Raw genomic sequence first — 27,488 nt, forward strand, 5'->3', positions numbered from 1 at the left:
GAAACACGTTCCACCTCCGTCCCGTCAATGTGGATGGGGGTGTGCGTGCCACCTCTGGACTTCCTGAAGTCTACAATGAGCTCCTTGGTCTTCTTGGAGTTAAGGGCCAGGTTGTTGTCAGCGCACCATGCTGCTAAGTGCTGGACCTCCTCCCTGTAGGCCAACTCATCGTTGTTGCTGATGAGGCCAATCACCGTTGTATCATCTGCATACTTGATGATGGTGTTAGTACCATGTACAGGTGTGCAGTCATAGGTGAAGAGGAAGTAGAGGAGGGGGCTCAGCACACAGCCGTGTGGAACGCCGGTGTTCAGGGTGAGGGTTGAAGAGGTGTGCTTGTCTAACCTCACAGATTGGGGTCTGTTGGTTAGAACGTCCAGTATCCGGTTGCAGAGGGAGGGGTCGATGCCCAGGTTACCGAGTTTGGTGATCAGTTTTGATGGTATAATGGTGTTGAATGCTGAGCTGTAATCGATGAACAGCATTCTTACGTAAGTGTCTATGTTGTCGAGGTGGGAGAGGGCGGAGTGAAGTGCCGTTGAGATGGCATCATCTGTACTCCTGTTCTTGCGGTAGGCAAACTGATAGGGATCCAGTGTGGGGGGTAGGCAGCTTTTGAGGTGTGCCAGGACCAGCCTCTCGAAGAACTTGGTGATGATGGGGGTAAGTGCAACTGGGCGGAAGTCGTCGAGGCTTGCCGCAGTGGAGTGTTTTGGCACTGGCACGATGGAGGTGGTTTTAAGGCAAGTGGGGACAATGCTTGGGCAAGTGACAGGTTGAAGATGTCAGTCCAGACGTCTGTCAGCTGCGCAGCACAGGCCCTGAGCACGCGCCCGGGGATGCCGTCAGGGCCAGCAGCGTTACGTGCATTAGGCCTACTCAGTGCCACGTATACGTCGTAGGGGGTGAGTGTGAGGGGTTGGTGATCGGCAGGTAGCACAGCCTTGATGGCTGTCTCTAGATTGTCCCTGTCGAAGCGGCCATAGAAGTGATTAAGCTCCTCAAGGAAGGAGGCGTCGCTGGATGTGGGGGTGGTGTCGGAGGGTCTGTAGTCCGTGATGGCCTGGATGCCTTGCCACATGCGTCGGGGGTCGGAGTTGTTGTTGAATTGCTCCTCAATCCTGAGCTTATGGCAGTGCTTGGCCTTCCTGATGCCCCTCTTCAGGTTAGCCCTGGATGAACTGTAGGCTCGAGCATCGCCTGACCTGAAAGTGGTGTCCCGTGCTTTCAGCAGTAGCCTGACCTCGCTGTTCATCCATGGCTTCTGATTCGGGAATATGGTCACCTGTTTGAGGGAGGTGACACTATTGATGGTGGAGTTTATAAAGTCCAGAACAGAGGATGTGTAGGAATCAATGTCCGTGTGGGAGTCAAGGGTGGCCTGGGCTGCAAACGCCTTCCAGTCAGTGTTTCCAAAACACTGCTGAAGTGTGAAGTCCACTTCCTCTGACCAGACTTTAACTGTCCTCGCAGGTTGAGAGCATTTGGCTCATCGTCCATGGCATTTCATGACAATTTAGTTAATTACAACAAATTTTCTCTCACACCCTCATGAGTGTCCCTTCCGTTTTCCAACCATCTTCAAGTAATTTCCACTACAATCACAGCAAACCCGTCATGGATTTGAAATGGGACGCGTAAACTCGATACAGACATTTCACAAGTCCGGATCGATCGGGTCGCTGAAACTGTGGCAGACAAGATGCAGCAGGATGTTGCCGAATTGCTATTATGAGCGGCAAAATAGAAGACGAAGTTTAACCCTAGCAATTGGAAGGTGCCTCGTGTTGTGAGGTTGAATGCACGGAAACTGTATACAGTTAATGGCAAGACGCGACAGCGTTCATGAGCAGAGGGATCTTGGAGTCCAAGTTTATTGCCCATTGAAGGTGACAGGACAAGTAGGTAAGGTGGATATGAAGGCCGGTGATATACTTTTCCCAATTGCCGAGGGCCCACACTGAAGCGCCAGGACGTTGTGTTGCAGCTCTAAAGTACTTTGGTTAGACCGCATTTGGGGTGTCGCGTACTGTTCGGGTCGCCCTATTGCATGGGCTCCCACCTGCTCCCCGACACACTCTTCCCCTCGATCCCCTTGGTCCACTTTCTCTGCCAATTCTTTGTCGTTTCTGACCGTCAAGGCTGCGTAGGAGGGGAGAGAGTTGAGCAGACTCCGCACCGGCAAAGCCACGGGTCCCAATGGAGTTGGATCTATGGAACTTAAGGCGTCCGCAGGCCCGTTGTGTTGTATACCCCACCGTATCTTCAATCTGAACCTGAAGCCGGAGAGAGTTCCGGTGCGGTGTAAGACATCGAGCCTGGTTCCTGTACTAAAGAGCACGCGTACTAGCTCAACCGATGACTACAGAGCGATGGCGCTGATTTGACACATCCTTGACGACGCTGGTTGTAAATAGTCATGTATGGCTCTTGGAGTTGTTAACTTACGCAATTTGTAGACTATTTAGAATGAGATTACATTTCGATTTGCTTCCAGAAATCAAGAAATTGAAAGAAGAAAAAACACTACTGGGTGAGAGAATGATTCAGAAATTCTGTTCTGTCCACAGTTCTGGTTAAAGCGAATAAAGGCACCAAATGCAGGAGTATCTCAGCGGCAGGCAGCGTCTTTGGAGAAAACGAAATGGTTGACATTTCGGATCGAGACCCTTCTTCAGTCTGATATCAGGGGATTGGGCGGGACAGAGATAGAATGTAGTTGGGCACAGTAGGACCGGTGGGAGAACTGGGAAGGTGGAGGTGATGGTGAGAGCAAGAGCTATTTGAAGTTAGATATGTCAATGTTCATACCGCTGGGGTGTGAGCAACCCAAGCGAAATATTAAGTGCTGTTCCTCCAATTTGCACTGGGCCTCACAATGACAATGGAGGAGGCCCAGAACTAAAATGTCAGATTGAGAATGGGAGGGGGAGTTAAATTGCTGAGCCGCCGGGAAAGCAGGTGCGTTAAGGTGGACTGAGCGGAGGTGTTCAGCGAAATATCCCAAAGCCTGCACTTGGTCTCGCCGATAGACAGTGCTTGAACCCGGAACAGCGGATACAGTGGATGAGGTTGGAGAAAGCGCAAATGAACCTCTGTTTCACCTAAAAATACTGTTGATGTCTTTGGATGGAATGGAGAGGGGAGGTAAAGGGACAGGTGTTGCATGTCCTTTGGTTGCAGGGGAAAGTTCCTAGGGGAGGGGGTGGTTTCTGTGGGAAAGGACGAGTTGACCATGGAGTTGCGGAGGGAACGGTCTCTGCGGAAAGCAGAAAGGGGTGGAGATGGGATGATGTGGCTAGTAGTGGGATCCCGTTGGAAGTGGCGAAAATGTTGGACGATTATGTGCTGTTTGCGACGACAGGTATGGTGGAATGTGAGGATAGGGGCGACTCTGTCCTCGTTACGAATGGGGGGCAAAAGCGGAGCTGCGGGATACCGAGGAGACCGTACTGAGAGCCGCATCTATAATGGAAGAGGGGAACCCACGTTCCCTAAAGAATGCGGACAACTACGATGAACTGGCATGGACAACGTCATCCTGGGCGCAGTTGGGGCGTAGATAGAAGATTTGGGAGACGAGGATAGAATAATTACAGGAAGCTGGGTGGGAGAAGTGTAATCTAGACAGCCATGGCAGTCAGTCGGGTTAAATTGATTGATTAAGACGTTCATTGGCATATTTATTTTGAAAAGTACCGCTTCCCTACAAAATATCACGAATGTCACCGGCGCCACGCTGACCTAATTAATTCTACAAACAAACCGTGTGAACTAGGACCATTTAAATGTCTGCAATACAGAAAACAATCTAGAATGGATTAATTCGGAGGAACATTTAACATGGTCTATTACTTTAAAAAGATTCCCAACGTTAGAATATATGCAGTTCAGAATTTTTTCCTTAAATAATGCAATAATTGTTTCTATATTATTCGTAAACAGAGGACACTAAGAATGCCGGTAAGCACTTAAGAAACGTGAACGTCGTACACGTAAACGTCGTGTCTCTGTCTGTTCAGCTAACTATCAGCCTATCAGTCTATCCGGGCAGGTACTCGCAGGTTTTGCATTCGCTAATGTCTAGCGTGTTTGAAACATAAGCTTTGAACTTGTTGTCTCCTTATAATAAATTATATTTACTATTAGTCACTCTAATTACACATACGCTGTTAACGGATTATTTTAGCCGCGCGAATAGACATAATACATTGGGTCTCTGCAAGCTCCCACCTCTCTTAGATAATACGTTTCTACATAATATTACTGCCAAAATGGTCATTTTAATTTTCTGCAATATTATACTCGGGTATCTTGATCTTGGCACATGCATTTGACCAAACTATATCCTATTTCAGGTTCGCTATTCCCTCTTTATTACTCACTTTCTTATTCATGTTTGTGTTGTTATTAAATTTAAAAACCTTAAGTCAATAAATGTCTTCACTCTACCTAGCTAAATTATGAACGAACTTCGCCATCACTGCCTGCAGCTCAATAATACTAAATTGGTGCCTGTCGTGTCTGTTCGATGTCCACTCTCCCATTCCTGTTAACTAGCCAACTTACATCTACATCCACACATCTTCCATTATGTGCTTTGATATTTCGTACTGTCTTCTGTCGTGGCAACGTATCTGTTGCTCTGTATTCATAATCGATGTCCCTTCCTCAGTGAAGTCCAATAACTCAACTAATCATAATTGCTCAAAATTGCCGTTGGTCACGGATTTCATCTTAAGTACGATGCTACAATGTTTTTAATATTATCATGCGGCATCGAGGCGCAGCTGTCGAGTTGCTACTTTACAGCGCCAGAGACACGGATTCGATCCTGACTACTGGTGCTGTCTGTATACAGTTTCCACGTTCTCCATGTGACTGCGTAGTTTTTCTCCGGATAATTCGTTTTCCTCCCTCACTCCAATGATGTGCAGGGTTGTAAGAGTATTGGCTTTGTAAAATTGTAAATTGTCCCTGGTGTGCGAGATAGTGGTCGTGTACGGGTTGATCGCTTGTCAGCGCGGATTCGGTGGCCGAAAGGCCTTTTTCCTCACTGCATCTCTAAACATATAATGCCATTTCCCCCATAATAGATAGCAAACTAATTGGCATGGAGTTGCCTGATGTCTCTCCTCAGATTCTTACATTATTTCATAATCTAATAGAATCTTCATCAAATCTAGAATTTTTGAAATTCAAACTCAATGTATCATCTAAGATAGACAGTGAAAGTTGGAGTAACTCAGCGGGACACGTAGCATCTCTGGATAGAAGGAATGGGTGATGTTTCGGATCCAGACCCTCCTTCGGACAGGTCTATCTGCCTCTTTTCGCAGCAGTTCTCTTCCGCAGCCACGTGCGTTTTCTCAACGCTTGGTCAGCGCCTCCATCTTCAACCTCCTGAATTCTGGCTCCGGTTCCAGGTATCCCATTTGTGACCCAACAGGTACCGACTGGTACCGACTGTCGATCTACCGCTTTTCGCATCAGTTCTTCCCTAAAGCCTAATCTATCAAATATCTCGCAAGCCTTTGGTTTCTAACTCAGATGCGATCGATTCGGATCCGTGAATTTTCTGCCCACAGATCCATCAAATTCTAGGCAGCAGCGTTAGTGTAGAGTGTAATGTGCTTTAGATTTGAAATTCTCATCCACACTGTCTGGCCTGCTGAGTTACCTCAGCATTTTGCGTATTTCACTCCAAAGACCTTTATAACGTGGAAACATATTGACTTTGTAATGTCGCGAAATGTCTTTCATAACAGCTGTTTATTCACATTGGCTGACGTTCGGTTACGGAATTAATGAATCTGACCGAAGGGATCATTTTATAGGTCCCGCATTTCTTTGTAAAACACGACGTCATTTACAAATGTTTGATCAGTGAGTTTGCAAGTAGGTTGTCCACATTACATCCCAGAAGCTCACGTTTGTATATTCACATGCAGCCTAATTTGAAATCACTCGCGGAATAAGCATATCTTTGGAGGACCGCTGAAAAACCTTTGCGCAACAACATTGAAAAATTACCTGAAGTGAATGTTTTTATATTGGAGCCGAGCAGCACAATTTATTGCAAATGTAATCACTATAACGTAATGTATAAATTACTAACATTGATTGCATTTTATATCTAACTGAGCACTATACGTCGCCATCACAAAAAAACATATTATTTTTTGGAACAGTGTATACTAAATGCTAATGGATAAGGATTCGTTATTCGGCAAACACAACTGATCACCATTCAAACACCGTTCGAGACTGCAGGGAAAACTTCGTGGATTCCATACACATCGCACTGGGATTAAATTATCTAGCCTGATATCGCACTTACCTCATGAATCAATACAGGCCAAAACTACATGACGTGTGCTCAATGGAGCAAGACAGATCTGGAAATACATTGTGCTGATAAAATGCACAGCCTTTTTTATCTTTATCCTCCCAGTTTTATTTGCAGCTCTCTCAGTGTTTCGCCCTGCCAGCGATAGACTATTCTCGGGCAGTTTACACTTATTCGATACATTTGTAATTCACCACTCATGCTCTAAAATGCCCAGTCGATATTTCTGAACAACGGCCATCTGCATGCGGATATTTTTAACATTGTTCCAGCATTCCACATTACACATATTGAAGTGAGTCTTTGCAGCAGTACGAAACTCTGAAGATGAACGAATTCACCATGTATAATTGCAGCACATTACATCCCAGAAGCTCACCTTTGTATATTCACGTGCAGCCTAATTTGAAATCACTCGCGGAATAAGCATGTCTTTGGAGGACCGGCCAATTCTATCAGACCATAGGAAGGTGATGTCACCCTTCCCTAATACATTTCATTGTCGCCTTCGTGTGGTTAGCGTAGAATCGTGTTAGTGTGCGGGGATCACTGGTCGTTGCGGACCCGGTGGGCCGAGCCGCTGTATCTCTCATCGAAACTGTACTAAATATCAAAACCAGGAAAGTCATGGAGAAACCATGAGTAACAACCAAACCCTAAATTGTTAATAATACCACTGAATTAACCCTGTATCCTCAGACCATCATTCTGATATTCCGTTCTCATCACACATTTGTATTGACTAAATAACCTGAAGGTTGAAATCATTCTCTTGAATTCATTCTACAGTTTGCATTCTTTACGAATTCATTTTGCTCACTTCCGGGCTTTATTCCGAAAAGGAACTGCACTCTGTTATCGGATCGGTGCAATATTTGATTCAAGAAAACCTTTAGCTTTCAATAATATAACTTTATCAGAGAGATAGGTATCTAAATGAATTCACGCTGACATGCGAATGCATTTGAGCGGTGTAAACGTGGTGCCTGTGGAGCCGAACGCTGGTAGGATTATATTTTAGTAAATATACTGTGTATCTTATTGAAATTCCGTTTGCTTTCACAGAAATTAAAAAACAGAAGGATCTTTTAGCAGCCAAGGGTGAGAGACATGTTTGATTCAATGACTTTTCAATAGCGAGAAAAAACGAAATATATAACCAGAATAAAACCAGACATGCAAATGCAACTGTAAGATTATGGTCCGATGGAAGAGCTCCCCACTTGTTTTTATTTATATTTGGTGTTCTATTCCTGCCAAAATCTTCATAGCAGAAAAAAAACCCAGACACAATTCGTCAGGTTTAATGGTGTATTATTTTTCAGAATAGATGTACCATAACTTTAGGAAATATATTTTTATGAATTTAGTTTAAATTGAATAAAACACGTGACATTTAGCACAGATCATTCGGCGTACAAACCGTCTTTTCAAATGGACAAAATAAATAGCAAAGTGTAGCCGGAAGCAAACAAAGCCAATAATAGCGGAAAGCCAGAGGATTGATAAACTTTCAAAGGGCAACAAGAGGTAACCGAAAGGACAATACGGGTAAAAAGATGAAGTAGGATGGTAATCTGGCGAAAAACATCAATAAGGATGGTAAGGGTATGTTTAGTTTAGGCGTGTTCAGAAAATAGTTTTGTAGAGACAAATGTGGGCACTTGAAGGCAGAAGCAGGTGAAATTATTACGGGGAACAAGGAAATGGCAGAAGAGTTGAAGAGGTACTTTGTTTCTTTCCTCACTAAGGAATACACAAACTATCTCCCAGATTTGCTAGGGGGCAGAGGAAGTAGGGAGACAGAGGAACTGAAAGAAATTTGCATTAGGCGAGAAAAACTGAAAGAAATTTGCAATAAGTGAGACATAGTATTGGGTAGAATGATGGAATTGATGGCTGATTAATCCCCAGGGCCTGATTGTCTGCATCTCAGTGTACTCAAGACTAGGCTCTAGAAATCGTGGAATCATTTGTGTTCATTTTCCAAAGATCTATAGATTCAGGGTCAGTTCCTGTGGATTAGTATGTAGCTAATGATATCCCACATATTAAGAAAGGAGCGAGAGAGAACACGGGAAATTATAGACCAGTTAGCCCGACGCCGGTGGTCGGGAAGATGCTGGAATCAATTATTAAAGAAGTAATAATGGCGCATTTGTATAGCAGTAAAGATTGCTCCAAATCAGCATGGATTACTGATGGGGAATTCCTGCTTGACTAATCTTCTGCAATTTTTTGAGGGTGTGACAAGTAAAATTGATGAAGGAGAGCCAGTGAATGTAGTGTTTCATGCCTTTCAGAAAGCTTTTGATATGGTCCAGCACAGGAGATTAGTAGGCACAATTAGCGGACTTGTTATTCGGAGTAAGTTATTGACATGGATAGACAAATGGTTGGCAGACAGGAAACAAAAATGTAGGAATATACGGGTCCCTGGCGGAATGGCAGGCTGTGGCGAGTGGAGTGCCACCATGAAATGTAGGAATATACGGGTCCCTGGCGGAATGGCAGGCTGTGGCGAGTGGAGTGCCACCATATGGTCGTTGCTGGGGCGGGTTAGATGATTTAGATGATGGGATTAAAAGTAAACACACGCAAAGTTTATGACATGGCATGTTTTTTTGAAGATGTAGGGGTTACGGGTCCCTCTGCGGGCGGATGGGACAGGAAACAAAATTGCACAAAACTAGAAGAAGGAAGGACTTGTGGATGCATGGCGGATGGTTGGCCAGGTATGCGGAATGGGGCGAGTGGAGTGCCACCATGATCGTTGCTGGGGCGGTATTATTTACAATATATATTGTAAATGATTTAGATGATGGGATTTAAAAGTAACACACGCAAATTTGCAGATGACACGAAGCCGGGTGGTGGTGTCAACTGCGAAGTGGATGCTCGGAGGTTGCAGGGAGACTTGGATTGGATGAGTTAGTGGGCAAATGCATGGCAGATGCAGTATAATGGAGATACATGTAAAGTTTACCACTTTGGCGTTAAGAACAAGCAGGACGATTATTATCTCAATGGTGTCAGATTCGGAAAAAGCGAAGTGCAACGAGACCTGGGTATCCTTGTACACCAGTCACTGAAAGTAAACCATCGGGTACAGCAGGCAGTGAAGAAAGCTAATGGCATGTTGGCCTTCTTAACGAGAAGATTTGATAGTAGGTGTAGTGTGGTCCTTCTGCCGACCCGAAGGGCCAAAGGGTATCCCCCTCCACCAATTCTCTATTTTACTCTGCTTCTAAATAGAAATATGTGTCATTAGGACCTCCATTAAAAATATTCTTGGCGACATGCATAATTCGAACCATTTTCCTTGATATTTCGACATTTCTTTTATTCATAGAGGATGAGCTTGTAAAGAAAGAAGCAGGTAAATTATCTATTCCACTTTAATACTCGTTAGTTGGAACTTACTGAACAGCTCTGGCGTTTGCAATAGACGTGATTCATATTTTTGATAATGTATATTGCTACAGGGGTGCTTTGTATATAATTGGCACGGTAGAATTTTTGAAGTGATGAGGAAGAAATCAATTTCTTTTGAAAATCGAGATCAGAATGTTGGCGCCCAGAATTTATTTTGACTAATTGAACCGTTGAACTGAAATCAATGAGAGAAATTTGAGGGCAGTGAGTACAACTCGGAGACTAATAATCTGGTGAATGCAGGGCGCTCACATGTCTCTCCAAGATATTTCACTGTCGTTCACGCCCTATGATACTTCTGAGGGTAAACCGTAGCTTTGGTGAGCAATCCGTTTACAAAACAGCTGGACAATCCAAGGTGATGGTTCTGATTCCAAAAGGAAATGACGCGACAATTTTGAGAACTGATGCCATCTGTTATTTAGGCACTTTGTTGGAGGAAATTGTTATTGTAAAACAATTATAAACATTCTACTACATATCGGGGGAAACATTCTTGGATGATCATCTCACGTTTGATGGAACGACAGAGCAAAATGATCCTGGGGTTTTAGCGTTACCCTAAATATCGTTCAGTAGAAAACATGATGGACCTCGTGTTACTGTTAAGACTGCAAACAAAGGAGAGATCAGGCTTGCCGGTCAAGGTACAGAGTTGCTAACAATTCCTTCACTTAGGTTTAATATGTTAATTATTTCTGGAAATTGCTTTTGGATTTTAGAAACATAGAAAAATAGGTGCAGGAATAGGCCATTCGGCCCTTCGCGCCTGCACCGCCATTCAATATGATCATGGCTGATCATCCAACTCAGTATCCTGTACATGCCTTCTCTCCATACCCCCTGATCCCTTTAGCCACAAGGGCCACATCTAACTCCCTCTTAAATATAGCCAATGAACTGGCCTCAACTACCTTCTGTGGCATGGAGAGTTCCAGAAATTCACCACTCTCTGTGTAAAACATGATTTTCTCTCTCGGTCCTAAAATACCTCCCTCTTATATTTAAACTGTGGCCCCTTGTTTTGGACTCCGCCAACATCGAGAATAATCATCCTGCATCTAGCCTGTCCAACCCCTTAAGAATGTTGTAAGTTTCTATAAGATCCCACCTCAATCTTCTAAATACTAGCGAGTACAAGACGAGTCTATCCAGTCTTTCTTCATATGAAAGTCCTGCCATCCCAGGAATCAGTCTGGTGAACCTTTTCTGTACTGCCTCTATGGCAAGAATATCGTTCTGTAAAAACATGTTGGACCTCGTGTTACGGCTGAGGCTGCAAACAAAGGAGATCTCAGGCTTGCCGATCAAGGTACAGAGTTGCTAACAATTCCTTCAATTAAGTTAAATATGTTAATTATTTCGGTAAATTCCTTTTGGATTTTACATCAGATTCGCATGTCTTCCGTTAACCATTTCATTTTCAGTGCCTTAGAGTTGCGGAATCTATACAGATTTTAAAGTTCCAAAATTCTCAGACAGCTTTCATACCAACAAAAACATGCGACCCAAAATAATTCCTCCATGAAGTATATTCAGTTGTTCCCTTTTCAAGCACGGTAACAGTGGCCAATGGCTGGTCCGTTTTAAATAGGGTCAACTGCATAAATGTGAGTTGTACCTGCAGTATTCACAATTCCAACTTAGCAATTCGAGTATTAAAAATGCATCGAGTAATTACAATAAAGCATTACTTAAGGATAACTGCAAAAAGAAAATGTACACCTACTTCATCCTTCAGAAGCAATTCTCATTTGGAGAAAATATATTATTTTCCAGAACCAGGAATCAGTTTACTTTTGAATGCAACAACCATTCGGGCAGCACAATGGCGCTGGTGTACAATAGCCGCCATACAGCGCCAGAGACGCGGGTTCGATACTTACTAAGGGTGTTGGCTGTCGGAGGGGTGTATATTCTCGTGGGACCGCGTGGTTTCTCACCGATGCTCAGGTTTTCCACCCACGATGTAAAGACGGTCCCAGCACCGAGCCTTGCGATACCCCAGGATTCACTGCCTGCCATTCTGAAAGGGACCCGTTAATCCCTATACTTTGTTTCCTATCTGCCAACCAATTTTCTCTCCATGTCAGCACTCTACACCAATATCATGTTCCCTAATTTTGCCCACTAATCTCCTATGTGGTACATTATCAAATGCTTTCTGTAAATCCAAGTACACTACGTCCACTGGCGCTCCCTTGCCCATTTTCCTAGTTACCCCCTCAAAAATCACAGTAGATTAGTCAAGCATGATTTCCCCTTCGTAAAACCTTGATCTTCGAAGCTACTTTTATTTTATTTTTTATGTTTTGTTGATTTTTCGTTCGTTTATGGCTACGATTATCATTCGATGTCTTAGGTATCATTGACTTGTTGCTTTAAAAAAAAGAAAAAAGTACTAATTGCAAATGCGCCAGAAATTCCCGTGGATATAATTTGGGGCTGAGAGTGTTAACTAATTCGACCATATGATGGATGCTGTCCTATATATTTGTCAAATGTTTTTTTAAGTGAACTGGAAGGATATTTCTAGTGTTGGTGGCATTGAGTCTGAAAGTACAAATTTCAATAATGCATATTTGTTTTATTTTTAAATATACTTTTTAAAGGAAAGCCAAGTTTCAGTCATTTAACCATTTGTATGGATGGTTGAGCTAATCCCCCCCACACACATCGCTTACTTCAAATACATATTTCGAATCGAAGAATGTCAATAATTGAGAGCTGAACTTTTAAACACATTATTACGTAAATAGCTTGAATTGAAATCTGTCAGATATATGTTCTAGTATCAACGGTGAAATGTAAACCAAATATTTTTACTTCCAGAATTAAAGAAGAAGACAGCTGATTGTACAGTTATGGGTAAGTTTAATGTGAAGTTTGGAAGATGTAAGTGAGAAGAATTGAAATTAAACTGGTACATTTAATTCGAAAATGTGTATAGATGATACATGCAATTCTCATTGAACATTTGCTTACTATATCTTTGGCACCGAAGCATATTTATATATTTTTAACATAGAGGAAAGCAATGTCCTACAATCGAGACCATGCTGGCTGACAATTTAATCGCATTCCACTCTAATACTCCTCAAATTGCTATGACCATTTACCATTTTCTTCATTTAACCACACATGAATGGAAATTAACAAAAGATAATTATTCTAACCCGCCGTGGTCCACGTGTGAATGCAATCACGGTGCAAAGATAATTCCAAAGGTGGTGATGAAGGGATCAAAGTAACAATAGCAAATGTGCAGATCACACAAAGCTGGGTGGCAGTGTGAACTGTGAGGAGGATGCAATGAGAATGCAGGGTAACTTGGACAGGTTGGGAGAGTGGGCAGATGCATGGCAGATGAAGTTTAATGCGGATAAATGTGAGGTTTGGTAGCACAAACAGGAAGGCAGATTACTATCTAAATGGTGTCAAGTTGGGAAAGGGGGAAGTACAATGGGATCAGGGGGTCCTTGTTCATCAGCCTATGAAAGGAAGCATGCAGGTACAGCTGGCACTGAAGAAAGCGAATGGCATGTTGGCATTTATAACACGAGGATTCGAATATAGCGGCAAAGAGTTCCTTCTGCAGTTGTACAGAGCTCTAGTGAGAACACACCTGGAGTACTGTGTGCAGTCTTGGTCCCCCAATGTGAGGAAGGACATTCTTGTTATTGAGGGGTTGCAGCGTATGTTTACAAGGTTGTTTCCCGGGATGACGGGACTCTCATATGCTGAGAGAATGGAGCAACTGAACTTGTGCACTCTGTAGTTTAGAAGGACGAGAGGGCATCTCATTGAAACATATAAGATCGCTAAGGGTTTGGACACGGTAGAGGCAGGAAACATGTTCCCGATGTTGGGGGAGTCCAAAGCCAGGGGCCACAGTTTAAGAACAAGGAGTGAGCCATTTAGAATGCAGACGAGGAAACACTTTTTCTCACAGAGAGTTGTGAGTCTGTGGAATTCTCTGCTTCAGAGGGCGGTGGAGGAAGTTTCCCTGGATGCTTTCAACAGAGAGCAGGATAGGGCTCTTAAAAATATCGGAGTCGGGGGATGTGGGGAGAAGTCAGGAACGGAGTACTGATTGGGGATGATCAGCCATGATCACATTGAATGGCGGTTCTGGCTCGAAGGGCCAAATGGCCTCCTCCTGCACCTATTGTCTATTGCCTATTGTCAGAAGCCTTGTGCTCCAGCGCCCGATCAACGTTGTGGGAGCAAAACCTCTACGATCCTTGTTCTGTGCGAGTGTAAACTATTCCATGTCACCAACGCTTCAGGTTTACACGAGGTGGAAATAAGGGAAGAAACAGATTGTTGGGGGGCACTTGAAACGTCATTTGTTTCAGTGATCGCACACACAGCTAATTCAATACATATCTGTGTTCGCCCTAAACCAGAAGACGCCCATCGTAAGTGTGGTACAAATTGTTATGTGTTATGTTGATTTATATTGCAATTATTCTTTTCATATTCTTATGAACAGAGAATGAAAAGGATGCAGGTAATGCATAATGGAGCTTAAAAACGTGAGAGTAAAAATGTGAGCTAAATCAAAAAATAACCCAAATGACTGTGGTGTTTAAATACAGTTAGCTCACCTGATCTGAAAATTATTCTGCGACTTTTTATTTTGATTTTGCGTGCCACTGTTGGTGATTTTTCTAAAGTAATGTCTATAGCTGTCAATTATTTGTGAACTTTTTAATTTTAGTCATATTTGATATATATATTTACAGCCTTTTCCTCATTTAATAATGTCGATGATGATAGAATCCACTCATAAATGAGAACGATACTGAGACCACCTGGTTTTGGAATTCCCCATTGTAGCCCTTCGATTCTATTCGGCGATTGTGATCCAATAGCAAACTGATCTGCCCACCTATTATACGAGCTGAGTAAGAATGTGATTGACCAGAGAGGATCGGATTAAACTTGATCTTGCCCACTTAAAAAAAAAACATACTGTACCGGTGAATTATATTTCCATTTTATGTATTTATCAATATCGAGAGTAAAGTTACCATTTACCATTATATGAGGCACCTACCGTTGTAGTCTATGTCGTTCTGTAACTCCCGGCTTGCTTTCGTCGCAGTAAGACATGTCCTCTTTATTTTTTTTATTCATATATATTTATTTATTTATCCCTCAAAGTCTGAAATGATCTTCAGGAATAATGGCTCTAAACCCTGACGCTCGCCCATTTCAGAAGCATACGAGTTTTCGAAATATTCACAAATAGTTTACATAAATCAGAAAAGATCACTACATGTTCAAGTGTTTTAGCAATGTGTAATGCCGCATCATTATCTATCATACGTTCGCACCACAGATGGGAAAGTATTTGGCGCCATGATTAATTGAATTGAATTGAATTGAATTGAATTCCTTTATTGTCATTCAGACCTTACGGTCTGAACGAAATTTCGTGCCTGCAGTCATACATACAATCATACAATAATAAACAACACACATTAACATCCACCACAGTGTATCCTCCAAGCACTTCCTCACTGTGGTGGAGGCTAAAATCTTAGGGCTGCAGTCTATTCCCTCCTCTTCTCCCTCTGCACTGAGGCGATTCCCCACCGGGCGATGGCACAAACAGTCCCGCAGCTCACCGAACCCCGCAAACGGGCCGGCTCAAACACCGCGGCCCGGGGTGGTCGAAGCTGCCGCCCTCCAGTCCAGCCGACGCAGCCGCCGGCCCGCGGCTGAACCCCGGACTCGGGTCACCGCCGCCAGGACGGTAACCCAGCCACCGGAGCACGGTTCCAGCCCCAACCCGGATCGCCCTCACGTGAGTGCCGTTCCTCCCTCGAGCTGGGCCGCTCCGACGGGAGCGCCATTCCACCTCGAGCTGGACAGTTTAAACAAAAACCGTCGCTGTATTCAGGCCTGGAACAAAGCAACGAGGCCAAGCTTCATATTCAGTGCAACAAATCATTTACCCAGCAGTTCCAATGAAAATGTCATCAACTTGCAGCTATAACGTTTATTTTGCGCACTCCACCGGCGCTATCTGATCTATTATTTTCTACATTCTATTTCACATTTCCTCCATCGGCAACTATGTTATAGGTCGCAATCCAAATCTGTTGCTTCTCTCTGCATGCTACATTCTTATTATTTTGCATATGTATTCAGTCTTCTTCAAGGGGGTTTAGCGGATACCATATGACCATATAACCAGATAATAATTTACAGCACGTAAACAGGCCATCTCGACCCTTCTAGTCCGTGCCGAACACATATTCTCCCCTAGTCCCATATACCTGCGCTCAGACAATAACCTTCCATTCCCTTCCCGTCCATATAACTATCCAATTTATTTTTAAATGATAAAAACGAACCTGCCTCCACCACCTTCACTGGAAGCTCATTCCACACAGCTACCACTCTCTGAGTAAAGAAGTCCCCCCTCATGTTACCCCTAAACTTCAGTCCCTTAATTCTCAAGTCATGTCCCATTGTTTGAATCTTCCCTACTCTCAGTGGGAAAAGCTTATCCACGTCAACTCTGTCTATCCCTCTCATCATTTTAAAAACCTCTATCAAGTCCCCCTTAACCTTCTGCGCTCCAAAGAATAAAGCCCTAACTTGTTCAACCTTTCTCTGTTACAGCCTTTTGTGAGAAGACAGGGTGGCTTTGAATATATACTGTCACAAATGCTCCATTTGTCTTGTCAGTACCAACATATCCATAAGAAACATGAATTATTTAAAAGTGACCATTCAATGAACTCAATGTAAGATAATTGGTCAACAAATGTGAACAATTTCTCGTGTGTAGGTAGGACCTGCAGATGTTATTTGAAACCGATGATCGACACAACATGCTGGAGTAACTCCTCGGGACAGGCAGTATCTCTGGATAAGATCAATGGGAGACGATCTCGACCCGACAGATCCCCATTTCTTTTTGTCTAGAGATGCTGCCTGTCCCGCTGAATTATTCCAATATTTTGTGAAGAATTTATTTTTCCAGATATGCTGACGGACATATGCTATCTTGTAACGTAGGAAAATGTTCGATTGTCGCGGTATAAGCTTAACATTTATTTGGCTCACGACAGTTTATCGTTCCTAATATCATATTAATGTCTCTCATTTCTTCACATTACACAGAGATTAAAAAATTGAAGGCAAATCTAAAAGAAGCTGGTATGAAATTGTATAAGCGCATTCTTCTTTTTCTTAATAGATGAATATGTTTTATTCTTCAGAACATTTCCCCCTTCCTGAATATGTTCATGGGCCATCATCGTTTGCAGTAACATATTTGCGGTAATTTTATTGAAATACCGCTGGTGCCGAAACTGCGATGGGTGACATCGGAACTGACGATGGAGAGTCGCTGTGGATAGAATTGAGGAATTGGAAAGGTAAGAAGACACTGATGGGAGTTATCCACTGGCCCACACACATTAGCCTGGATATAGGATGCTAGTTGCAGCAGGAATTAAAATTGTAATCCCACTGTGGTAATGGGGAATTTGAATATACAGATAGGCTGGGAAAATCGGGTGGGTTTTGGACCCCAAGAAAGGGAGTTTGTAGACTGCCACCAGAATGGAGTCTAAGAGCAGCATGTACTAGAGCCTACCAGAAAGAAGGCAATTCTGAATTTAGTGTTGTCTAATGTACCAGATTAAATAATGGAACTTAAGGTTTGGAGGTAGTAACCATAACACGATGAGTTTTAATCTGATATTTGAGAGCGAAAAGGTGAAATCAGAAGTGTCACTTACCTAGACTGAGATGCGGCTTTTCTCCTTGACGCACCCCCCACATTGGTTTGCTGAGGGGGAAATGATGCTTGATTAATCTTCTTGCATTTTTTGAAGATGTAACTAGGAAAATGGACAAGGGAGAACCAGTGGATGTGGTGTACCTGGACTTTCAGAAAGCATTTGATAAGGTCCCACATAGGAGGTGGAGTGCGTGGGGGCAACATTAGGGCACGTGGTATTGGCGGTAGAGTGCTGAAATGGATAGAGATGTGGTTGGCAGACAGGAATCAATGAATAGGGATTCACGGACCCATTTCAGAATGGCAGGCAGTGACTAGTGGGGTACCGCAAGGCTCGGAGCAGGGGCGCAGCTATTTACAGTATACATCAATGATTGGATTAAGGGATTCAAAGTAACATTAGCAAATTTGCACATGACACAGAGCTGGGTGGTAGTGTGAATTGTGAGGAGGATGCTATGAGAATGCAGGGTGACTTGGACAGTTTGGGGGAGTGGGCAGTTGCATGGCAGGTGAATGTGAGGTTATCCACTATGGGAGCGAAAACAAGAAGGCAGATTAGTATCTAAATTGCGTCGTTGGGAAAAGGGGACGTACAACGGGACCTGGGGGTCCTTGTACATCAGTTTATGAAAGAGAGCATGCAGATACAGCAGGCAGTGAAGAAAGCGAATGTCATGTGGGCCTTTATAACAAGAGGAATCGAATATAGGAGCAAAGAGGTCTTACTGCAGTTTTACAAAACACTACTGAGACCACGCCTGAAGTATTGTGTACAGTTTTGGTCCCCTAATTTGAGGAATGGCATTTTTGCCATTGAGGGAGTGCAGCATTGCTTTAATGGGTGAAGGAGAACAATTAAAGGGGATATGTATGCCAAATGTATATACACTGAGAATGCACGATGCCTTAAAAGTGCTGCCAGGGTTCGTGGAGCAAAATGACATAGTGGCATTTCTGAAATGCACGTGGATGTCTGGGCTTAAGTAACCAATCGGCGTCAGGTTCGTCACGGACACCAAGACCCAAAAAACCTGTTCCTGTGCTGTTCATTTCTTTGTTCAATGTTGATATATTCTTGATAGTTTTTCTTCATCAATTAACTCGGCTCCAAAACACACATACGCACGCACTGAAAGAACGTTGTATGTTACTAGACACATTTTAAATTGTAGTCACGTTCTTATTTCGAGCAGGGTAAGTTCATGTTTCTTTTGGTCATCGTAATCCTGGTTAATTTTGATGCATTATCTGTGTCTTTTGCTTAAATAGAGGACCTAGCCACGGCAAAAGAAGAAGGTAAATCATTATGCGTCTATTGTTACATTTGTGTGCTGCCGTATTCCGACTTGCTCTGATGATATTTTCTTTCAACGAGAGAAACATCCGATCAGGAAATTATGAAGGTGTTTGCGTGGATTTCTGTTAATAGTGGGCAGGAAACGTTTATTTCATGAGTTGTATGCGAATTATATATTTGATGAAAATTTGGACAGAGATGCTAAAAAAGAGACATCTCATTGAAGGACCTCTTTCCGCGCTAAAGCTCTAAAATAAGCAATAGTAAAGCTTAAATTGAAAGTAAATAACTCTGCAGCGGGAATTAGTTTAGTAGTTTCTGGGATTAGTCATTTGACTGCAATGTGGAAAGTTAAACTTGCATATCATTTTACGTTTGGCTGCAGAAATGAAACGAAATGGTTCCATGACTAGCAAAGTAATGAATGATGGACTTTGTATGATGGAATGTTTCCTGGGATGTAATGATTCCTGGGATGGCAGGACTTTCATATGAAGAAAGACTGGATAGACTCGGCTTGTACACGCTAGAATTTAGAAGATTGGGGGGGGGGGGGGGGATCTTATTGAAACTTACAAACTTCTTAATGGGTTGGACTGGCTAGATGCAGGAAGATTATTCCCGATGTTGGGGAAGTCCAGAAGTAGGGCCACAGTTTAAGAATAAGAGGGAAGTCTTTTCAGACCGAGATGAGAAAATCATTTTTTACACATAGAGTGGTGAATCTGTAGAATTCTCTGCCACAGAAGGTAGTTGAGGCCAGTTCATTGGCTATATTTAAGCGGGAGTTAGATGTGGCCCTTGTGGCTAAAGGCATCAGGGTGTATGGAGAGAAGACAGGGATGGGATACTGAGTTGGATGATCAGCCATGATCATATTGACTTGCGGTGCAGGCTCGAAGGGCTGAATGGCCTACTCCTGAACCTATTTGCTATGTTTCTATGTTTCTATGTATATTAAACAACAGACATTCCGTCTGCGGTTGAAGTGCAGTGTTTATTTTCGCTCCACTCGACGAGACTGCATCTACGCAGGTGAAAACCGACAATATAATAACAGCAATTGTGTTTATTTGCACAATTACATCACAATTAAAAAATGTCATATATAAAACACAGTGGACGTATTTAACATATGTTAAAATAAAGACAAGGAAAGTATTCAGCGCCTCATATGGAACGTCACTTGGATTTTTGAAATATTTCAAATAACATATGTGCCTCCATTTCCAGAATTGAAGAAACTCAAAAAGACTTGCGAGGACACTGGTAAGGGAGGGATATATAACTTCGCAATGTTTGTTTATTTTTTGCAAAATGAATATAAATATAAATATAAGCGTTTAAGTATTTAAATGTCCATGTATACATTTAAAAGTACCCTTTAAATATGTATTATGGATTAACATATCATCGAAAATCACCTTTCTCTCGTTTTAGTTTGTAATCATAGTCGTAGAGACATAGAGAGATACAGCGTGGCAACAGACTCGTCGGCGCAGCTCGCCCACACCCGGCAACACTGTCCCCGCTCCATTAATACAAAGAGTGGGGATTAACGGGTCCCTTTCAGAATTGCAGGCTATGACTAGTGGGGTACCGCAAGGCTCGGTGCTGGGTCCGCAGCTATTTACAATATACATCAATTATTTGGATGAAGGGATTCAAAGTAACATTAGCACATTTTCAGATAACACAAAGCTGGGTGACAGTGTGAAATGTGAGGAGGTTGATATGAGGGTGCAGGGTGACTTGGACAGGTTGGGGGAGCGGGCAGATGCATGGCAGATGAAGTTTAATGCGGATAAATGTGACTTTATCCACCTTGGTAGCAAAAACAGGTAGGCAGATTACTATCTAAATTGCATCGTTGGGAAAAGGGGGAGTACAACGGGATCTGGGGGTCCTTGTACATCAGTCTATGAAAGTAAGAATGCAAGTAAAGCAGGCAGTGAATAAAGCGAATGGCATGTTGGCCTTTATAACAAGAGGACTCGAATATTGGAGCAAAGAGGTCCTTCTGTAGTTGCACAGAGCCCTAGTGAGACCACACCTGGAGTATTGTGTACAGTTTTTGTCCCCTAATTTGAGGAAGGACATTCTCGCTATTGAGGGAGTACAGCGTAGATTTACTCGGTTAATTCCCGGGATGGCGGGACTGTCATATGCTGGGAGAATGGAGAAGCTGGGCTTGTACACTATTGGAGTTTAGAAGGATGAGAGGGATTCTCATTAAAACATATAAGAATATTAAGGGTTTGGACACGCTAGAGGCAGGAAACATGTTCCCGATGTTGGGGGAGTCCAGAACCAGGGGCCACAGTTTAGGAATAAGGAGTAAGCCATTTAGAACGGAGACGAGGAAACACTTTTCCTCACAGAGAGTGGTGAGTGTGGAATTCTCTGCCCCCGAAGGCAAATTATTATTTTTTCAAGATATAGCTATATAGGGCTCTTAAAATAGCGCAGCCAGGGGATATCGGGAGAAGGCACGAACGGGGTACTGATTGGGGAAGATCAGCCATGATCACATTGAATGGCGGTGCTGGCTCGAATGGCCGAATGGCCTACTCCGCACCTGTTGTCTATTGTCTATTTTAATCCCACGCCTTAGCTTTACCAATATCCCTCCAAACCTGTCCTATCCATGCACCTGTCTAACTGTGTCTTAAACGATGGGATTATCAACCTCCTCTGGCATATTTTTCCATACACCCACCACCCTTTGTGTGAATAAGTTAAATCTCGGATTCGTATTAAACCTTTTCCCCTTCACCTCAATAGTTCAAGAGATCAAGATAGTATATTGTTATGTGTCGCTGATGGGATTTTAAAAACATTGCTGTACATTAGCACACAAGAACATAGTAGGCACGAATACAGAACAGATCAGTGTGTACATATACCATTGTATCAATATATACACACGTGAATAAATAAACTGAAAAAGTGCAAATAAACAGACTATGGGCTATTAATATTTAGAGTTTTGTCCGAGCCGAGTTTAATAGCCTGATGGCTGTGGGGAATAGGCTATTCTCGAACCTGGCCGTTGCAGTCTTCAGGGTCCTGAATCTTCCTGAAGGTGGTGGGGAGATTAGTGTATGGCCCGGATGGTGTGGGTCCTTGATGATGCTGCCAGGCTTTTTGAGGCAGCGATCGATCCCCTGGATGGATGGGCGGTCAGATCCGATGATGGACTGGGCAGTGTTTACTACTTTTTGATGCCTTTTGCGCTCAAGGGCGCTCAAGTTTCCGAACCAAACCACGATGAAAACAGTCAGCATGCTCTCGACTGTGGACCTGTAGAAGTTAGATAGAGTCCTCCTTGACATACCGACTCTTCTTAATCTTCTCGGAAGTAGAGGCGCTGATATGGTTTCTTTATGATCGCATCAGTGTTCTCGGACCAGGGAAGATTTTCAGAGCCCAGGAATTTGAAGCTCCTGACCATTTCCACCATCGGCCCGTTGATATAAACCTGGAACCAATTTCCTCTAATCCTCGATTCCCCAACTCTGTGCAAAATACTCTGTGCATCTACCGGATCTTTTCCTCTCATGCTTTTGTGTACCACTATAAGATCTCCCCTCAAACTCCTGCGCACCATGGAATATAGACCCACGCTACACCTCTCCCTATAGCTCACACCCTCTAGTCCTGGTACGATTTTCATAAATATGTTCTTGAACCCTTTCAAGCTTGACAATATATGTCCTATAACATGGTGCCCAGAACTGAACACAATATTCTAAATGCGGTCTCACGAACGTCTAATACAAATGCAACATGACCTCCCAACACTCTATACACTGACTGATGACGTGCCAAAAAGCCTTTCTGACCACCTTATCTACCTGCGACTGTGCACCTGTATTCCGAGATCCCTCTGCTCTACAACACTGACCGAAGGCCTCCCATTTACTGTGTAGGTTCTGCCCTTGTAACACGTCCCAAAATGCAACACCTCGCACCTTTATACGATAGTTTTATCAACCATTCCTCCGCCCACCTGGCCAATCGATCCAGATCCTGCTGCAATCTTTCACAACCATCTTCACTATCTGCGAAACCACTAACTTTTGTATTATCAGGCAACGCACATCTTGCCATGCATCGTTCTAGATAATATGTTAAAATGTTCGAAGCGGAATGTACACATTCACTTAAACTTACCATCAATTTACTTAGAGATTATTTGTATATAGTGTCTGTTGACATGACAATTTTGTGTATTAATACAATTATTGTTTTTACCCATAAAAAACAGAAAAGGCCAAGGACGCCGGTGAGTGCAAACGAAATTACATTTTACGCGCATTGAAACGTTTATATCAAATGGAAAAATACTAGTGGCAGTGATTGTGGTCAACGCTGCCATCAGTAATGTTAACCTTGTGTAACCTGCAACCAGATCCTGCACATGTGCTATCGGGACAGCTGCCAACCATCTGCTGCCCTAAGTCTCGCCAATTCGCTTAGTATGGCATTTTACATGTGATTATGTTATCCAACCCCCTTTGGTTTCATCATATTCACACCTGATCTGACCAACATCAGACCACTAGTTTGCCTTTCGACATACAGTTGCCTATTAATTCCTTTAATTATATAAATGTAAGAAATAACAGCGAATTATTATCACCTTTGCATTAAATTCCGCGACAATATCCTGGAAAAACCTTTGTCTATATTCCTCTTATCCAACAATCTATTCAATATTTACATCCGTTCGGCTCTGCTCTAGTCCTCCTCTCTTACCTCTCTCTCTCTCTCTCTCTCTCTCTCTCTCTCTCTCTCTCTCTCTCTCTCTCTCTCTCTCTCTCTCTCTCTCTCTCTCTCTCTCTCTCTCTCTCTCTCTCTCTCTCTCTCTCTCTCTCTCTCTCTCTCTCTCTCTCTCTCTCTCTCTCTCTCTCTCTCTCTCTCTCTCTCTCTCTCTCTCTCTCTCTCCCCCCCTTTGGACAATATCCTCATCCATCTGAAAAAACACTATCAGTTTATTTCGCAAGCATCAATCTTGACTAAATCATTGCTTATGCAAGGCAATGGCACGAGTCTAAAATTCTGCAATCCAGTGCCGGATGAGTATTCGGTTCGTCCAGTTCAATCTTCGGTGGTTGCAAGTCAGAGTCGTCACCTTCTGGTGAGAAGGTCCGCTCTCTCCATCTCTCTCTTTCAATTGACCACAACCATCCAACGACGGTGTTCGGAAAGTGAATTGAACGGTCCCATTACATTTCTTGGTGATTCTCTTTAATCGTTTGTACGATTATAGTACAGAATGAACATATATATGTATAAGATGAGCATGGAAGTTAATGCCATATTTCGGGCCGCTCTTCACGGCCGAGTAATACAAAGTTACTTACGAGACAATTTATTCAGGATTCTGCATTGACATGTTGCTCTTCTTCCTTCAGAAATCACCAAGCAGACGGAGCGCGCAAAAACTGCAGGTTTGCCAAATTATAAAAGTATTCCCTTGTAATAGAAACATAGATATTAGGTGCAGGTGTAAGCCATGGATATGGAAGTGTATCGATAAAAAAAGTGTAAAATGAGAAAACAGGGCACAGGGAATGAAGATCAAATAAAATGGTGTATATATAATTCTTGGTTGGGAGAATGGAACAACAAATCAATAAGGATAAAATGCAGTCGGAGACATTAAGAATGGTCGGAGAACTGGGAAGGGGGAGGTGATGAAGAGAGTTAGAATGCAAGGGTACTTGATGGCATAGAAGTCAAAGTGCATACCGCTGTGGTGTAAACTGTCCACGAAATATGAGGTGCTGTTCCTCCAATTTGCGCGGGGCCTCACTCTGACAATGGAGGAGGCCCAGGGAAGAAAGGTCAATGTTGGAATGTGTTTCAAACGGATTTCAAACGTTTCAAATATCTGTTTATTTTCACGTGTCCCAATTAAGGTTCGGTGAAGCTCGATTACCATACAGCCATACAAAAAAATAACAAGCCACACAACGGCATGAAAGTTAACATAAACATCCACCACAGCAGATACCCCACGTTCCTCATTGTGATGGAAGGCAATCAATTTTAATCTTGTTCACTCTTTAAAATTCTTTTTTTTTTAAATCAAAAATATTTATTCAAAAATTAAAGTAGTATTTATAACACAGCAAAACAAAACACCACCATGATACAAGATGAAGAAATATGCTAAGCAACTGCTAAACAACTATATTGCAATCCTTGTCCAGGATACATTCAATCCCCCTCGGTGCCCAGCGGTCGCGGAACTCCCTCAGGGTGCCCGTAGACAGGGCGTATTCCCTTTCTATCCACACCCGGGCACGGACGTATCCCCTGAAAAGGGACAGGCAGCCGGGTCGGGCACCGTCTGGCGCCTTGACTCGCGGATGGCCAGCTTGGCCCTTCGTCCCTCTTTGGGAGGCGGGGTTTAAATTGTTTCGCAACCGGGAGATCAGGTTGGCTTTGGCGGACTGAGCGGAGGTGATCAGCTCTGTCCAACTTCCCCTGAAAACATCCAGTGATTTGGCCTCCCCTGCATTCAGTGGCAAATAATTCCACAACTCTCTGAGTGAAAACATGTTACACGTGTTACCCAGCAAAAATCCGGCATTTTTGTCTATCTTCGATGATTCCAATGACTCAATTTAGTAATTGTTCAACGTTGGCTCGTAGATGAATATCTATAGAGATAAGCAATGCTCCAATGCTTCTTTGTTTCACAGAGGATGAACACCGAAAATGTGAAGGAGGTAAATAATCAGTATATGTACAATTTTAAAATGATTAGTTGCGACGATTAGAAACGTTTCTTTGGTGGCAATGGATAACGGGATGACCAATGATCAATGTACGAAATGTAATTCAACCATCTTTCAGTTGTGGGTTTAGACACCATTTCCATGTTTAGCTGTGCATATTTTATATCTTACATTCATCCTGTTTACATTTGTCAAAGCTGGTTGGTCCACATAATGCTCAAGTCAGCAATTACGTCAGCCGTGCACTGGTAGTTTGCCATTGGTTGGGCAAATCACCTCCGCAATAAATGTTACCTGGAAAGCTCGAGTTCCGTTGTAGTTTTCAAGTCATTCACGTCTTGGAGTTCGAAAGTTCAGGGAAGCAACACACGCACGTGTCGTTGAAGACTAGAATCGAGTTATCGAGATCTTCCGTTGTTTTCAAATATTTCGCAGTGGTCGGTCAATAAGTAAATAAAAAATCCGACCAATGCAGGTCGAGTTCGTTTCCTCCCATTCCAGACCGCTAATTCATTGACATGTTTAGGCCGTGACAGCGAGACGTCCAGTGTGTCTGTACCCTCCTGCCCAAAAGAAGATGGGTTGTGAGATAAAATGTAACATGAGGACATCGAATGGGGTGAACTGAGGCAAGCAACCTGAATAATGTATGGTTCCTGTCTGCCCAGCCACATAAGAAGTAAAACCAAGAGGCGGGGTGGACCATTAGATGTTTAGAGTTCCACGACAATTCTGCTACGTCACGTAGAAGAAATCTAGTGGCAAATAATATCTGATGACCATCTCCAAGAAGAGGCAGTTAAATAATCTGTTTTGCAGATGACCGATATTAATTTCCCCTTCTCACCATTTACCAGAAAGTCGATTACAGCTACAAAATTACAGCAATTCCAATCCACGACATTTTCCACCTTATGATTCCATATTTTGCCAGGCCCCAAAATAAATAGACGAGAGACATTCAGAAGTAGCATTCATTTTCGTGCATGAATCTGGAAAGGGTGCAGAGTCGAGCTGGAGAATGTGCAGAGAACATTTCCGAGTTAGAGAGGGTGCAGAGAAGATTTACACGTTGCAAACAGTGCTCAGAGGAATTGCGAGGATGTTGCGAGAAGTTGAGGGCCCGAGCTATGCAGAAAGGTTGAACAGGCTTGGACTCAAGGAGCACAGGAAGACGAGGGGTGATCTTAAATAGGTGTGTAACGTCATGGAGGAATAGGGCGGGTAAGTCACTTGCCCAGAGTAGGGGTATCGAGAACCAGAGGTCAGAGGTTTACGGTGAGGCTGGAAAGATTTAACAAGAATATGCGAAGTAACTTTTTCACGCAAAGGGTGGTTGGTTTATGGTGTTAAGCTACAAGCGGGGGGAGTTAAGGCAGGTACCATCGCAACGTTTTCGAAACATGTAGACAGGTACATGGATATGACAACTTTTGAAGGATATTGGACAAACGCAGGTAACTGCATTATGGAGTGTAATGGCGTGATAGATGGAAAAGTCTGGCCAATGTCGGCAGGTTTAAACCTGTTTCAACGCTGTAAGTCTATATAACTCTATGAATGTAGCTCCACCAACACCCAGGCTTCTCAGCTCCTCCTACAACGGAAACCCACGAAATAAACCTTCAACCCGTCTCTCATCAGCGCCACGTGGCTAGAGAATGTATTGTCTACAAACGTACAGCAGTGCAGTAAATGTAACATTTAGAGATCAGTTCCAAAATGATATCCATAAACATAAGGGCATCAGCCCATGAAGTGCATTTCTGATTTCCGCACTTTAAATCAAACCCCTCTTCCCGTGGCGTATATTGTCGTAGTCTCGTCGTAGTCAAGAACATACATGAATGTCTTCGGCTGGGAATCTGCAGCAATTCTGATGGG

At 43.1% G+C, this 27,488-nt stretch overlaps 1 protein-coding gene across 1 annotated transcript in view; it reads left to right on the top strand.

Moving 5' to 3' along the window:
• Positions 1–27,488, top strand: part of LOC129714817 (uncharacterized) — a 102,406-nt gene that overhangs the window by 37,990 nt on the left and 36,928 nt on the right. Inside the window, exons 25-36 of the mRNA XM_055664659.1 lie at positions 2,498–2,533; positions 3,946–3,963; positions 7,415–7,450; positions 9,702–9,728; positions 12,617–12,652; positions 14,280–14,297; positions 16,928–16,963; positions 18,825–18,851; positions 20,086–20,121; positions 23,123–23,140; positions 24,273–24,308; positions 25,569–25,595. Coding sequence (XP_055520634.1) covers positions 2,498–2,533; positions 3,946–3,963; positions 7,415–7,450; positions 9,702–9,728; positions 12,617–12,652; positions 14,280–14,297; positions 16,928–16,963; positions 18,825–18,851; positions 20,086–20,121; positions 23,123–23,140; positions 24,273–24,308; positions 25,569–25,595 — 351 coding nt within the window. The remainder of the gene's footprint in view (positions 1–2,497; positions 2,534–3,945; positions 3,964–7,414; positions 7,451–9,701; positions 9,729–12,616; positions 12,653–14,279; positions 14,298–16,927; positions 16,964–18,824; positions 18,852–20,085; positions 20,122–23,122; positions 23,141–24,272; positions 24,309–25,568; positions 25,596–27,488) is intronic.

The sequence above is a fragment of the Leucoraja erinacea genome, chromosome 42 (genome assembly GCF_028641065.1).
Source record: "Leucoraja erinacea ecotype New England chromosome 42, Leri_hhj_1, whole genome shotgun sequence".
Lineage (NCBI taxonomy): Eukaryota > Metazoa > Chordata > Chondrichthyes > Rajiformes > Rajidae > Leucoraja > Leucoraja erinaceus.